General features: G+C 41.3%; 1 protein-coding gene across 2 annotated transcripts in view; it reads left to right on the top strand.

The window, feature by feature from the left end:
* The window catches only part of IRX4 (iroquois homeobox 4), a 26,559-nt gene extending 11,108 nt beyond the window's left edge, over positions 1 to 15,451 (top strand). For both annotated transcript variants that reach the window (XM_056518446.1, XM_056518444.1), the window contains exons 4-6: positions 304 to 410; positions 13,671 to 13,987; positions 14,261 to 15,451. In XM_056518446.1, coding sequence (XP_056374421.1) covers positions 304 to 410; positions 13,671 to 13,987; positions 14,261 to 15,018 — 1,182 coding nt within the window. In that variant the 3' untranslated portion in view covers positions 15,019 to 15,451. The remainder of the gene's footprint in view (positions 1 to 303; positions 411 to 13,670; positions 13,988 to 14,260) is intronic.
* The last annotated feature ends 630 nt before the right edge of the window (positions 15,452 to 16,081 follow it).

Genomic DNA, 16,081 nt, shown 5'->3' with positions numbered 1-16,081 from the left:
TGAACTGCTTCCCTTATCTATGAACATATTAACAGTAGAATGAGTTTTGGAAGAGGCAAAATAATGCACTCATTCATTATATATCCACAGGAGCAGAGAGCAATATACAATTGTGTCATGGGAATGAACTAATTTGTCTTGTATTTAGCATTGTTTGTTATATTGAGATTATTAAACTGTGTCTGGGAGCCCAGATAACAGGACGGTTTGGAGAGAAGTAGATTTCTGATAGTTAATGTGTGGGAAATAAATAGGATTGTATATGTATACTGTCGTATGAACACTCTTGACCTTATGTTACAGAACACATTTGACTCAAAGGATGGTACCGGATCTGCGCATGCGGGTATTGCCCAGACTGCTGCTTACTATCCTTATGATCATACCCTGAGCCAGTACCAATATGACAGGTAACTGATTTACTTATAAAATGATATCCTCATTGCAGTATTTATGCTTATTGTAATATCATTCTATATGTTGAATCAAAGCATAAACGTCTATAAGATTGTAACCTTAATGTTACTGTTAATGTGATCTGTCTACAAAGCTGGATACAGAAGCACCAAACTGGTCCGTATGTCTCTATACTAGGGTTCATGTATCCATCAGAGTAACACACGAAATGGAGCAAGTAGGTTACACATGCTTTCAAGTTTCAGCAACTATGAATGTTTTTGTTCTGTATTTAATGAAGGCGTGGCTAAGAAGGTGAAACAATAGGGACTTGTATTAACTCATTACTTGCCCGTATGCATATATTTATTGTAACTGTTCCAGTTCAAGAGCCTCGAACTTTAATGCTCCATTTCTAGTAGTGTTCTCATCAGATAGAAAGGAGAGACCCCATAAGCCCTTTAGGCTACTGGACCTGGGTGCAACAGCACCCTCCAAAAACCCTATAGTTATGCCCTTGCCTGTATGACATCTTAGAACACATCATAAGTTTGTTGCCACTTTACCTGCAGAAAAGCCTTTGGGACAGGCCCATTCTTTCTGAATTTGCCATTATTCATATTAATATTTGGTGTATAACAGTACTATACATGTGTCAGCGTAGAGTAACCGATGAACCATATCTTTTCGGTGTTGTGGCTCTTGTTATTGTAAGTAAATATGGAGTGATACATTGATAAACAAAAAGATGTATCATAGAGAATCGTATAGCTTGATATTTTAGCATAGACTCTGCAACAATAGCATTGTCGATATGTTCAAAGTAGTTTTGCATTATTTTTGTAAATCATTTATGAATTACTTGTAACTTGTATTATTTATGTATTTTTGTGATATGGCTATTTGGGTCAAACTTACCAAAGTAGTTCCAACCCCTGCCATGAATGCTTTTGTAATAAAAAGAAGTGATATAGCCTAGTTTAACCAGTCTCTCCCTAACATGTACTTTTCTTTGACTCTATATATCTATCTATCTGACCCATTTTAATGAGCCAGTGAAATAAAAAGGTAATTTAACCAATCCCAAGTATTAAATAACATTCATTGCAATTGGATATCTAAGTTGCATTCCTTTGAAGTGCCCTATAAATCACATTGGTCTTAATGAACAAAAGGTACATTATGTAATGCATCTAAGAAGAACAAAATAGTTTCCAGTTTTAAGCAAAACATTATTTCATCTCCTTAGTGCTAATGTAATCCAGGCCATCTACAATAAGCAGCACCTCAATAAAGCAACATAATACCTGTCCCCCCTTATCCATTACTGCTTAATACATTATTTTGTATCCTCACCGAAAATGGCCAAATCTACTCTTTTCCATACTGCAGCTCTGTTTTTATTATGGATTTAGAAATTCTAGCTTTGTAAAACACATTGTTATGCCATGACTACAGGAATTAGATTTGGGGCGATACATTTCATTCTGTGGTACATATGTGAGGTAGCATGTAACATATAGGTGCGGTTATTGTGGAATGGTAACACATGGCAGATTGGGTGCAGAATACTCTGTGACTATTATATTTATCTAAATGGGTTTGTAAAAATCCATGTGCATACTATAAGAACAACCTAATTCAGATGTATAGAATAGATTTTCTGATGCTAGAATTTCTACATGTGAAAGGAATCTCATAGAGGTAACATGAAATACTGTTATTGCTGCTATGACTTTTGACCAATAAAAGCAAGGCTTTGACTGCTGAAGGTGCTCAGCCCCATGTTAGGTTGGGTTCGCGTATATCAGGCGTTCGGCATTGTTTCCCTCTGGTGTGTATCGGAGGGAAACTGATGCTAGAACTGATCCCCATTTGAATGGGAAAATCCACAATCATCCAGCATCTCAATTTTGACACCGGATGGTTGGAAACGCCGGACAGCACCATACAGGGAAACTCAGCCTGCTGTGCATCAGAAACAATGGATGCCGGATGCCATACAACTGATGACAACTGATGCACGTTGTCATCAGTCATGGCATTAGTTGCGTCGAGATCTAGGTTGAGTTCACCTATGCCGGATGCCAGACATATGTGAACCCTTTTTGGCATTTTGCCCTTCAGTTGTTGTGCCAAAGCTCTTGTGCAAAAGTTGACTGGTGTTTTTGGATCCAGCAATGTGCACATTAGAGTTTATGGAGCACCAAAGGGGACACTGGGTGCACCACATCAAGCTTTGAACACTTGGCATTTTTATCCAGCAGACTTGCAGAAGTTGTACACAAAGGTTTTTTAGTAGGCGGTACCGTAGTTTGGGGGAGACTATTGAAGTGGCAAACTCCTTCATAGAGCATGTTATAATACACAGCCTAGAGAGCTCCAGAAATGTTCCGGAGGGCATGGAGATCCAGAAATCAGAGATGAATACAGCAGAGCATTATTCTGGAGAAGAACCCACAAGTCACTTGTGTGCGATTAAGTATAAAGACAGACAAGCCTTGTGCTTACAGCTGAGGACTCAATTGAGGACTTAACACTTTTATTGTCAAGGACATATCCTAACTTGTTGAGAATTTCTTCAAACAGAGATATACATATAGATTCATTTTCAATACTTGAATTTTCAATAAAGGAACAGGTGCAATAACAAAGTATGTCATTTTGTGACAACTTAAAGGGGTTATCCAGCTGTGGGTGTTTTTTATTACTTTTAAATATGCCCAGGCCACCAGCATTAAAAAAGAAACATTTACTTACCTCCCGTGTTCCTCCGATGCTGCAATGTGACGTATTAAGCCCTGGCACCAGGAAGAAGAACAAGGCCAGGGCTTAATAAGTCCCATTTCTGCTCAGCCAATCACTGCCTGATGCGGGACACCTCTGCAGGCAGCAATTCACTGAGCTGCACAGTGACCAGAAGGAGGATCAGAGCAGCGATATGGGACATAGGGAAAGCGAGGAGGTAAGTAAAGTTTTTTTATTTTTATGAAGGCTGTCTGGGCATCTAAAAAACAGCATTCCACCAGAGTACTTCTTTAAATTCAGTTCGGTTTGTCTGTGCATGAGAGGTGGGAAAGACTGTCCTCTTTCCCATGTACAGCCTCCAGTGAGGCTGAATATCACATTATGTGGGTGAAAGAACTTTAACATTTCTATTACAAAGGTTAGATTTGGGTGGTGAGCCATCCTCTGATCACTTAAATAAAATGATAGTTGAGCGCTCCACTGCTTTGGCTTTGATCAGCTCTACTTGGTTTTCCATGAAGTATGGACTGTACAGATATGTAGATGTTTTTTGCGCCTGCACACTGGCCCACTAGCCATCCCATGAAAGTAAAGCAGATCTGATTATAGCTAAAGGGGCACAGAACTAAACTGAGCAATTCTACAACTTTATTTAAAGGGGGTATTCCAGGAAAAAACTTTTTTTCTTATATCAACTGGCTCCAGAAAGTTAAACAGATTTGTAAATTACTTCTATTAAAAAATCTTAATCCTTTCAATAATTATCAGCTTCTGAAGTTGAGTTATTGTTTTCTGTCTAGCAACAGTGCTCTCTGCTGACATCTCTGCTTGTCTCGGGAACTGCAGAGAGTAGAAGAGTTTTGCTATGGGGATTTGCTTCTAAACTGGGCGGTTCACGAGACACGTGTCATCAGAGAGCATTTACACAGAAAAGAACAACTCAACTTCATCAGCTCATAAGTACTGAAAGGAATAAGATTTTTTAATAGAAGTAATTTACAAATCTGTTTAACTTTCTGGAGCCAGTTGATATATAAAATAAAAAGTTTTTTCCTGGATAACCCCTTTAAATTAAAGGATAGTTGAGCGCTCCACTGCTTTGGCTTTGATCAGCTCTACTTGGTTTTCCATGAAGAGCAGAGTATGGACTGTACAGACATGGAGATGTTTTTTACGCCTGCACACTGGCCCACTAGCCATCCTATGAAAGTAAAGCAGATCTGAATATAGCTAAAGGGGCACAGAACTCAACTGAGCAATTCTACAACTTTATTTAATAAAAAACGAGAAAAAAACAACAAGAGGTGCGCCCCTAGTGAGGACCGTTTGATGGTAGTGAAGATGTAGCATAAAGATGGGTTCTTACCCCTAAGTGTTGCTCTTAGAGCACAACACCTGTAGTAGCGTAGAAATCACGGGACACCGCTGCCACGAGGAACCACCCGGTTTGACATCCGTCAACTTTATTTAAGAAATTGGTGGGGGACTTTTTACCTGAACCATAATCGGAACATTTTTTGAGGGGTTTAAGCCCCTAATCCACACTCATGCTATTAACCTGGAAAATATGATTACTCTAATGATGCCTAATATTGCACCATGTAAAAACTGTACTAATTACCATTGAGAAATCACCTGGGCACAGTGTGATGGTGAAGAATCATGCAGTCTGATCACATAACATGACCAGCTTGGTTTTCCACTGGTCATGGTACTTTATTACAAAACAAACTCTAGGATAGCCTATGGGATACCAATCCAGCCAAAAAGGGCATGTTTACAGATTGCATGTTTATAGATTGCATGGCTTTCAGCCTTTACTTGCCCAGATAACTCTTTATCAGTAATTTACATACAGTTCCTGAAATTAGAATAGTTTTTACATTATAATGGATCAGGCAGGTAAGATAATACCAAACGGAATAGTGCATAGTCCATTGATTTTCCCTTTGGCACTTCATGGGCTCAAATGGTGCCAGGCTGCAGGCTTATGGGCATGCTGGTTGTAAGAAGCTGGATGTACTGCACCCAGCATCCCCACTGGCAGTGCATAGGTTGAAATGGCAAAACTGTGAAAACATTCTTTCAAAAATTCCAGAAGACTAGACATATATAAACATACCCTAAGGCCAGGTTCATACACAGAAAAAAATGGCAATGATTAGAGGCAAAAATCAGCATGTAAAATAAAATATATTGCCGATTTTTCAAGATACACTTAATTTCTATCCTATTTATATTATTTATCATTTAAAGGGGTATTCTGCTGCAATGTGATTGCGTTGGTCCCTCTGCTGGGGCCCCCGTGATCTCCCACAGCATCCGGCGTTCTAGACAAACACCGGGTTCCTGTGGCAGTGGTCATGAGGTCACGGCCACATCCCCTCATGATGTCACACCTCGCCCCTCCATTCATGTCTATGGGAGGGGGCGTGTCTGCCGACACGCCCCCTCCAATAGACATGAATGGAGGGGGCTCGGCGTGACGTCACAAGGGGGCATGCTGTGACGTCACGATCACGGCCTCCAGCTCCGAGCACCCGGAACAAAATGTTCAGAATGCTGGAGCACTGGAGTACCCCTTTACAGTTTAGGCTTGGGTGAAGCTTTAGTGGGATCATTGACCAAAATAAAATGACTGTTCCATGATCCCCTATGTTAACATTTCTAATATGCAACACAAAGAGAGAAACACAGCCACACATCCACCATTTGTAATTTGATCTACTTGCTTCTCAGCATAATATCAAAAACTAACAGGGTGTTAGTATACATTTTGATCAAAAAGTACAAGCCCACTCACCACATCAAGGCCACCTCATTAGAGTGGGTCCCTAACCTGACACTGGCGTAGCGCCCAGCGGCAACCACCGCCTCGGAGACCCCATGCCCAACGGGGGGAGCAACCTAGTGGCCAGGCAGCCCCACTGCTGCCCGACCAAGCCCCTGGCTCCGGGCCACTCCACCCCACAGACAAAGCATCACAGAAACAATGGCCGCCACAGGGAACCACACCAGCATGAAACCTACCATGTGCTCCCTACCAGAGGGCTGGGAGAATGGTAGGAGGAAACCCTTATGCAGTCTCCTGCTAATTAAAAATGCCTGGGCCAAATGGGTGGAGCGGAGGGCTTTAACATTTCTAACAACCCCTAAAAAAAATTCAATAGATATTTTATATGCTGCAGACTTTAGGTATTGTGCCAACCTGTCCAGAAGAATAGCTGAACTCTGTTATCAAATGATGCATTTCACTTAGGAAAAACCTGTGCACAGCGATCCGATCAGGGATCAATAATTTCACAGTGTTATCAGACTATCTGGCCAATGTAGAGCAGATATACTGGACATCCCTGTGTCTGTGTCTACAATGACAAATGGTTTATTGCAGTTGAATTCCTTTGGGTATTAAATAGCGTGGGACGAAAAATGGTAACTCTAAAGCCATTTGTGATCACTGGTCAAGTGCACTAATAAATCTTATAGAGTGGAACAATTCACTTGTGGTCGGAATAATTGCGTATATACAGCGGTTGTTTTGCAGTAGTTTTAGGTTTATTGAAATCAAACATTGTCATTGTGGTACAGATGTCGTGTGTGTAGTATTAAATTATCTTGTGGTGCATTTTGTTTATCACATTCTGTATGTAGTAAAACAATATTTTTTTCCTTGGACCTAAGCCAATGACCGGTCAGTTATTTACTGTGTATGGGGATGTCCTAACTTTCCCGCGATGGCAGATGTCGGGAGGAAATAAGAAACGGGCCATTGGATTTCAACATGCCCGATCGTTTCGTTTTCAAGGGAAGTAATAGGTGTCTGGCAGCGGCCGAGCATGTTTGTGTATAGGGGTTTGGAGGGAATAGCTGTCAGCTGAAAAAATATTTGGCAACAATAATCAAATGTGTATTGCTGGCCTTACAGATCGGGCTTAAAGGGGTTCTCCGCCCCTAGACATCTCCTATTGAAAGGATAGGGGATAAAATGTCAGATCGCGGGGGTCCCACCGCTGGGGACCCCGGGATCTCGGCTGCAGCACCCACCTGTTGCAACTTCCGGCAGCACTGGAGACTTTCACCCTAATGCCTCATGACCACGGTGACGGGAGATCGTGATGTCACGACCCCTCCCATAGACTTGCATTGAGGGGAGGGGTGTGACATCACACAGGGGCGGAGCCGTGATGTCACAATCTCACGTCATAGTGGTCGGGAGCCGAAGCCTCCAGCGTTTCCGGAAGCCGCAACAGGTGGGTGCTGCAGCCGAGATCCAGGGGGTCCCCAGCGGCGGGACCCCCACGATCTGACACCTTATCCCCTATCCTTTGGATAGGGGATAAGATGTCTAGGAGCGGAGTACCCCTTTAATGTTTCCTTATTGATCTTTTTCCTATTCCTATTAACAAGGCATTTTGTATTAAGTATGTATTAATAATCCACAGTCATCAAACCTTTTAGTAATAATCTTTAATTATGTAAAGCCTCCGAGAAACTTTTTGTGCTACAACTTAGGTTGTGATTTATCCGAGTAATTTTTGGCAGCACGCCAGATCCGTTTCCTCCTACAGTCTATTCAAACAAATTTTGGAGGAAAGAACAAATAAAAAAAAACCTGTATTTTATTTCCTGAACCTGTTTCTACAGGTCTGAAGATGAACTTGGCTACAGCATGCGCTCAAGAAATATTTACTTTATGAGATCATCCCAAATTATTTGTATCAATAAGTACATTTCCTAAATATATGCCCAACACGAATCACCAATTTATTTATATGTGCTAGAAAAAAATCCTCATCCTTTGCACTTAAAGGGGTACTCCGGTGGAAAACTTTATTTTTTTAAATCAACTGGTGCCAGAAAGTTAAACAGATTTGTAAATTACTTCTATTAAAAAATCTTAATCCTTCTAGGACATATTAGCTGCTGAATGCTACAGAGGAAATTATTTTCTTTTAGGAACACAGGGCTCTCTGCTGACATCACGAGCACAGTGCTCTCTGCTGACATCTCTGTCCATTTTAGGAACTGTCCAGAACAGCATATGTTTGCTTTGGGGATTTTCTCCTACTCTGGACAGTTCTTAAAATGGACAGAGATGTCAGCAGAGAGCACTGTGCTCATGATTCAGCAGAACACTCTGTGTTCCAAAAAGAAGATATTTTTTTTCCGTAGTATTCAGCAGTTAAGTACTGGGAGGATTAAAAAATTTAAATAGAAGTAATTTACAAATCTGTTTAACTTTCTGGCATGCAGCAGTGTTTAGGGTGGCAGCACTTCAGTTAGTAAAAAAAAAAAAAATATATATATATATATATATATATATATATATATAAATAATTTTTACATAGCTGCTGCTGTCCTGCTGCGGCCTGGAACAAAAATCCCCCCTTTGGTTGAATCCATATGGGACAAAATAGCTGTGAAATTTCCCTGCAGATTTGCATCCATTTATTATGTTGTGGATTTTTTATTTCACCACTCTTTGTGTGAATGGGATTAGATCCCTGGAAATCTGCAACAAAATCCATATGTGACGCATATACTGGTTATTTGTGACTGATCTGCATTAAAAAAATTAGACGCTTGTGTAATAGGATGTCTTCAGTCCACAAGCCATGAATACAGCCCTGGTGACAAATGGTCGCCCCGAGTGGCCATGAATCTATACCCCTCAGACAAGAATGTTTTTAACTGTTCCTCTCTACATAGGAATGGAATGATTGAGCAGACAATATTCACAATCTGTATTGGTTATTATTTAGTTTAGACTGTGGTTTCATTGTTTAATAGGGTATTCTGGAGGAAGCCGTGGCCTTTATCCGACACTGTGCTTTATCTGACATATTGCTCTCTGCTGCCACCTGTGTCTGTGTCAGGAACTGTCCAGAACAGCAGAAAACTCTCAGAGCAAACCTCCTGCTCTGGACAGTTCCTGACATGCACAGAAATCCAAAAGTTTGAGGCATGCCAAGGCCTGATGCTGTCCCAAGCACAGGGCTGTATTTGCCAATAGGCACCTATGGACCCGTGCTTAGGACAGCAGTATGATGGGTAACATAGCTTCAGTACAAAAATCTTCCCTCTTTGGTTAAATCCACATAGGTCTGAACAGCTGTTAAAGGGGTATTCCAGGAAAAAAAACTTTTTTTATATATATATATATATATATATCAACTGGCTCCAGAAAGTTAAACAGATTTGTAAATTACTTCTATTAATCCTTTCAGTACTTATGAGCTTCTGAAGTTAAGGTTGTTTTTTTCTGTCTAAGTGCTCTCTGATGACATGTGTCTCGGGAAACGCCCAGTTTAGAAGAGGTTTGCTATGGGGATTTGCTTCTAAACTCGGCGTTTCCCGAGACACGTGTCATCAGAGAGCACTTAGACAGAAAATAACAACCTTAACTTCAGAAGCTCATAAGTACTGAAAGGATTAAGATTTTTTAATAGAAGTAATTTACACATCTGTTTAAATTTCTGGCGCCAGTTGATATATTAAAAAAAGTTTTTTTTTCCTGGTTAACCCCTTAAATTTATCCTGCAGATTTGCAGTCACTTATTATGTAGTGGGTTTATGACTGATTTTACCACATTCGGTGTGTAGGGGTGAGATCCACGGTGAATATGCCAAAAATCTGTTTGTAAGGCATGTAACATTTACTGTGTATTTGTGACTGCATGAAAAAAAAATTGAGATAGTGTATTGGGTCCGAGTGTCTAGGACAGCCGAGCAGTACAGCCCTGCCTAAGAGGTACAACAACATTTACACTTTAGCTGCACTTAGCCCAGACATATCAGTCTCATTTGCTCAAAGCAACCTATCACGGCACAGTTTTCATCTGGTAACAAGTTCTGGTAAAATGAAGCTTTGGCGCTGACTGGTTGCTATGAGTAAAGTAGACAATTTGTGATTACTTGATAAATCTGTGCTTTTCTCTTAGGCCCCTTTCACATATGTGCATTGTTCGGCTATGTTTCCCTCTGGTGCTGTAGAAAAAGCATCGGAGGGAAGCTGATTGTAGAACTGATCCTATTCATTTGAATGGGACAATTCACATTCAACTGGCGGCTCAGGTTGGACGCCGAATCATGGAACATGTCACATAGGAGCTGGGCAGGGAAACGCATCTTGCATTTACATTTTTCTCCCTTGTCCGGCATGCACAATTAATGATGCCGGATCCTAAACAACTGATGCCAATTGATTCATTTTTGTCACCAGTTGTGGCATCAGTTGCGGCAGATTTTAGGCTGGGTTCACTGAGCCGTACACCGGAGCATCGGGTGCAGTGCCGGAGGCCCCTGATGTCACGGCCACACCCCACTTGTGATGTTACGGGCCATACCCCCCCAATGCAAGTCTATGGGAGGGGGCGTGACGGTCGTCACGCCCCCTCCCATAGACTTGCATTGAGGGGAGTGGCCATTACATCACAAGTGGGACGTGGCCGTGACATCACAAGCCTCCGGTGCTACACTGGACGCTCTAAACGAACGCTACGTGCAGCAGGGAGATCGTGGGGGTCCCCAGCAATCAGACATCTTATCCCTTATCTTTTGGATAGGGGATAAGATGTGTAGGGGCAGAGTACCCCTTTAAGGCTGGCTTTACATATGTCTGGCATCTGGCCAGCCTAAACTCTCAACAACTGATGCCACCACTGATGACAAAAGTGCAGTAGTTGTTTAGGATCCAGCGTTCATTAATTGTGCATACTGGATAGGGGAACTCAGCAAAATGTGTTTTCCCTGTCCAGCACCCAGGAAGCGTGTTCCATTGTCCAGCATCCGATGCCAAATGAATGTGAACTGTCCCATTCAAATAAATAGGATTAGGTCTACGATCAGTTACCCTCCCGTGCTTTTTCTTCAGCGCCGGAGGCAAATGCCGCCAGATGACAAATAAATGTGAATGGGGTCTAATTCCTGTAACCTGGAAAACAGCTTGTCACATGAGTACATGGGACTCCTATGTAGTTTATTAATCCAATTGGGCCAGACATTGGGGGAGAGTTATTAGAACCTGCGTAGAGCAAAAGTGGAGCAGTTGCCCAAAGCAACCAATCAGATCGCTTCTTTATTATTATTTTTTTTAAAGGCCTCTGTAAACTGAAAGAAGGAAATCTGGTTGCTATGGGCAACTGCTCCACTTTTTCTTTGCAAAGGTTTTGATAAATCTCTTCCTTTACCTTCATGGTGTCTCCTGACATAATATTGCATACACTGTTCTTAAAGGCATACTCCGGCGCTAAGACATCTTATCCCCTATCCAAAGGATAGGGGATAAGATGCCTGATCACGGGGGTCCCGCCGCTGGGGACCCCCCGTGATCTTCCACGTTGCACCCCGTTAGAATCAGTCCCCGGAGCATGTTCGCTCCGGGTCTGATTACTGGCGATCAGGGGGACGGAGCATAGTGACGTCACGGCTCTGCCCCCGTGTGACGTCACGCTCCGCCCCATCAATGCAAGCCTATGGGAGGGGGCGTGACAGCTGTAATAGCCTTGCATTGGGGGGGCGGAGCATAACATCACACGGGGGCGGAGCCATGACATCACTATGCTCCATCCTCATGGTCGAGATGGACTCTCCAGCTGTTCCAGAAGCTGCTAAAGGTGGGTGCTGTATGGTAGATCCCGGGGGTCCCCAGAGGCGGGACCACCGCGATCTGACATCTTACCCCCTATCCTTTGGATAGGGGATAAGATGTCTAGGGGTGGAGTACCCCTTTAAGTAGGATATCTTTTAAAGATATCCACTGTTAAAACAGTATGTTGTTGCAATTAAAAAAAAAAAAGCATAACTGATCCCCATTGACAACCATAGGCTCAGTTATACCTTCAGGTACCATGCAATTTTTATGTAAAAAGCCAGAGGTAGTTGAGCTTGATCTCCAGTCATATGTAAAGGAGCTCTGAAAAACATATTACAGACTTGTGCTAGAAGATGTATTTTTCATGCCTCAGATATTAACCGGCATTGATACATATTATAGATTCCAACCCAATTATTTGACATATACAGTATAATGTTACACCAGTGTTTCCCAACCAGGGTGCCTCCAGCTGTTGCAAAACTACAACTCCCAGCATGCTCGGACAGCCTTCGGGTTTGCAATAGTAAATGAGGGCCACTGTGTTACTTATCCCAGAATATTACCACATGTGTAGACAGCAATTTAAAACAGATATTCCTACAGATCTACATACAGTCCTACAGATTCTGCTATCAGTCCTATGTTGACAATACAATACTTTAGGCCAAGTAAGTCTCTGGATTTTATATGTATTAAGCATGTATAAAAATAATTCCACATTGTTGTGATAAAAACTAGACATGTTGTTGGACTGCCATGTTATTCACTTACCAGTGATCGCATATGATTCCTTACCTTATTGACTGAATTGTATATTCAGTCTATAAACAAGGAAACTCTTAAAGGGGTACTTCGGTGGGAAAACAGTTTTTTTTTTTAAATCAACTGATGCCAGAAAGTTAAACAGATTTGTAAATGACTTCTATTAAAAAAAAAGAGGAAATTTTTAATTTTTTTATTTATTTTTTGTCTTGTCCACAGTGCTCTCTGCTGACACCTGATGCCCTTATCAGGAACTGTCCAGAGTAGGAGAAAATCCCCATAGCAGACCTATGCTGCTCTGCACAGTTCCTGACATGGACAGAGGTGTCAGCAGAGAGCACTGTGGACAAGACAAAAAAGAAATTAAAAAAGAAAAGAATTTCCTCTGTAGCATACAGCTGGTAATAGGTACTGGAAGGATTAAGATTTTTAAATATAAGTAATTAACTGGCACCAGTTCATTTAAAAAATTTTTTTTTTTTTTAAAGTTTTCCACTGGAGTACCCCTTGTACTGAATCACCATATGATGGAAAGTGGCGTATTGATTGCATCAGTACTATTGTAGTGGCTGGGGAAAATCCCAATACAATATGTATGCCTAGCAGTGAAGATTTCTCACCTTCCATCCTAAAACCTTTGTATAAGGAGAATCATAGTGAAGGAAACTCACATTCTCTGTGTTCTGTGCTACCCAAAGCTTTGCTTCCCCTTGCCCTGAAGGGATTTAAAACGGTTTTACCTTGCTGCGTCTATTATCCCTAAAGCAGCACAAAACCACTTAAGCCATCTCAACCTTTTTTTTAAGACCACATGGGTGCCGGTGACCTTTCAGTATAGTGTGCATTAAATATTCAGCTGCAATCCACTGTCTTTATACGTTTTTACAATTTCATCAACAAAAGCCGGAGACATGGCTAATAAAGGAGCAGGAAGGGAAATATTTATATTAACAGTTATATCCCCAGGTCATTCAAATCTATCCTCGGAAATATGACGATATTAACCATACACTAACACACTCTATAGGTCACCTTATTATTGGCTTTATTGCAATAGTTTACATTGTATTAAAATTTACATCATGGATTTTAAACTTGTTTTGTGCACAGATCTAGCTGGTTTACCTTGTATATATAATATATTTCCAACTCTGTTGTGTTATTTTAGGTATGGGACTATAGATGGAGGTACACGCAGGAAGAATGCTACTCGTGAAACCACCAGCACCTTGAAGGCCTGGTTACAGGAGCACAGGAAGAACCCTTACCCCACCAAGGGGGAGAAGATCATGCTGGCCATCATCACCAAGATGACCCTCACCCAGGTCTCCACGTGGTTTGCCAATGCCAGGAGGAGGCTCAAGAAAGAGAACAAGATGACCTGGCCACCAAGAAACAAATGTTCTGATGAGAAAAGACCTTATGATGAAGACGAGGAAGATGAAGAAGACGATTCAAAGGACATGAAGAACGAGAAGAAAATAGGTTTGCTCCCTTTACAAAACTTTATGCCTTTTCATGTATACTTTATACGTTTATTTATTAATTTATTTATGTTTAGATAAATTCCAAAATGCATGATATGGTATCAAGGCAGACACCAGTCTCCTTTTCCATATTGACTCTGTGTCTTGCATATATGACATAACACACAGCATAGAACTAGTTACCCTGCTAACTCTTCTGATTCTTTGTATGGAATAAATGTATCACGTGGAAACAAAGAATTAATTGCACCCCCTGCCTTTTTCTTAACAGAGGAAACTACCGGAAGAGAAGACAAAGACCTAGACCTCAGTGACCTTGACGACTTCGATACAATAGAGTCTGAAAGCTCTGAATGTGAGTTGAAACAACCTTTTCACCACCAGTCCCAACAAGAAGGACACCAAATGCGGACCAGAGATTGTGCCAGTGACCACTGCAAAGATGTTATTCTGAAGATGCCATTAGCAGTTTCTTCCGTAGACCAAGAGATGGACAGGGCTAAGAATTGTCTAAAAAGTGTGGTAGATGAATGTGACCAGGACTTGATGAGGGTAAGACAAAGAGGCTGTGACTCCAAACTGTGCTTTCAGCAGCAAAGTCAACTGCTTGAGTCCAAACCAAGAATATGGTCTCTGGCTCACACGGCCACTTCTTTAAATCAAACTGAATATCCATCCTGCATGTTAAAACACCAAGGGGTGTCCTCTCCATCTTCATCCTCCTCCTCCTCTTCGTCTTCAGCTGTATCCACCCCAGTTTGTGTTATTGACAGGCGGCAGGATTCCCCTGTAACGAGTCTCAGAAATTGGGTTGATGGAGTTTTTCACGACCCCTTGTTCAGACACAGTACTTTGAACCAGGCCCTCACCAACACCACCGTTTCTTGGGCCACCACCAAAGGAACCATTCTTGAAGCCGGTTCTTTAGGACGCTCTGTTGGGAACCATACTAACATGACTAAAGGACAGGACAATAATAAGGAATTTATTACATTTCCCAAGGCTGGGAGCAAAATGTTCTGCTCATAACATATTATAAAGTAGTTTATGAATATATGAGACTTTCTAGCAGAGGATATAACAACAAATGGGGTTTCCTGTAATCCCAATCAAAGGACTGATGTTTCGGATTAAGTTCATTCATTCATCTTTGTTTAAATTATCTTTTCTTAAGAAGTCTCAGTGTTGTGACAATTATTTATATTGATGTCTAAAGCACGGACTATGCTATGTGTTGGAGTTATTGCTGTTTACAAACCAGAAGTTTACAAAGACAACAAAAAGTTAGAAGTCGAGGTTCTATCCTATGAACAGCATGCTAGAATAGTAAACGAGCCATCCAGAAGATTTCTTTGTTTAGTGATTCACAAACGGCACTGCTTTCAAGTTTACACAATGCACATATGTTGGATGTACAGAAATGGCATTTCTATTTGTTCACTCCAATAAATGGTCTGTTTCAGAGAGATACAAGTCTGTCTGTTTGCCATAGGGAGAAGCGGGGAAGGTATTGAGCAGAAGGTGCAAGTGGTGCTGTGTGCCTGAACTAGAGATAGAGAGAGATAGATGCTTGATAAAGATGGTGTGAGACCATCGAAACGTTGCACAACATGGGCCAATAAAGCTCATTTATTTTGCACCATATGCTGTCTGGGTGTGCTGCGACTTTTTTGGAGTATCTATAGATAGATAGATAGATAGATAGATAGATAGATAGATAGATAGATAGATAGATGAGGACAGATAGATAGAGGAGAGCAGACAGATAGATAGATGAGGATAGATAGATAGATAGATGAGGACAGATAGATAGATAGAGGAGGGCAGACAGATAGATAGATGAGGATACATAGATAGATATGAGATGATTGATAGAAAAAAATAGCAGCACACAAAAAGGATAAAGTGCAAAAAAATTAGGTGTTTATTCCATCATCTCACAACACATGATGCAACGTTTCCGCAGCCTCTCGCTGCCTTTTTCAAGCATGCTTGAAAAAGGCAGCAAGAGGCTGCGGAAACGTTGCATCGTGTGTTGTGAGATGATGGAATAAACCCCACATATTTTTGCACTTTATCCTTTTTGTGTGCT

Source organism: Hyla sarda, chromosome 5 (assembly GCF_029499605.1).
Source record: "Hyla sarda isolate aHylSar1 chromosome 5, aHylSar1.hap1, whole genome shotgun sequence".
In the NCBI taxonomy this organism is placed as follows: Eukaryota; Metazoa; Chordata; class Amphibia; order Anura; family Hylidae; genus Hyla; species Hyla sarda.
This window is presented reverse-complemented; position numbering and strand designations above follow the sequence as displayed.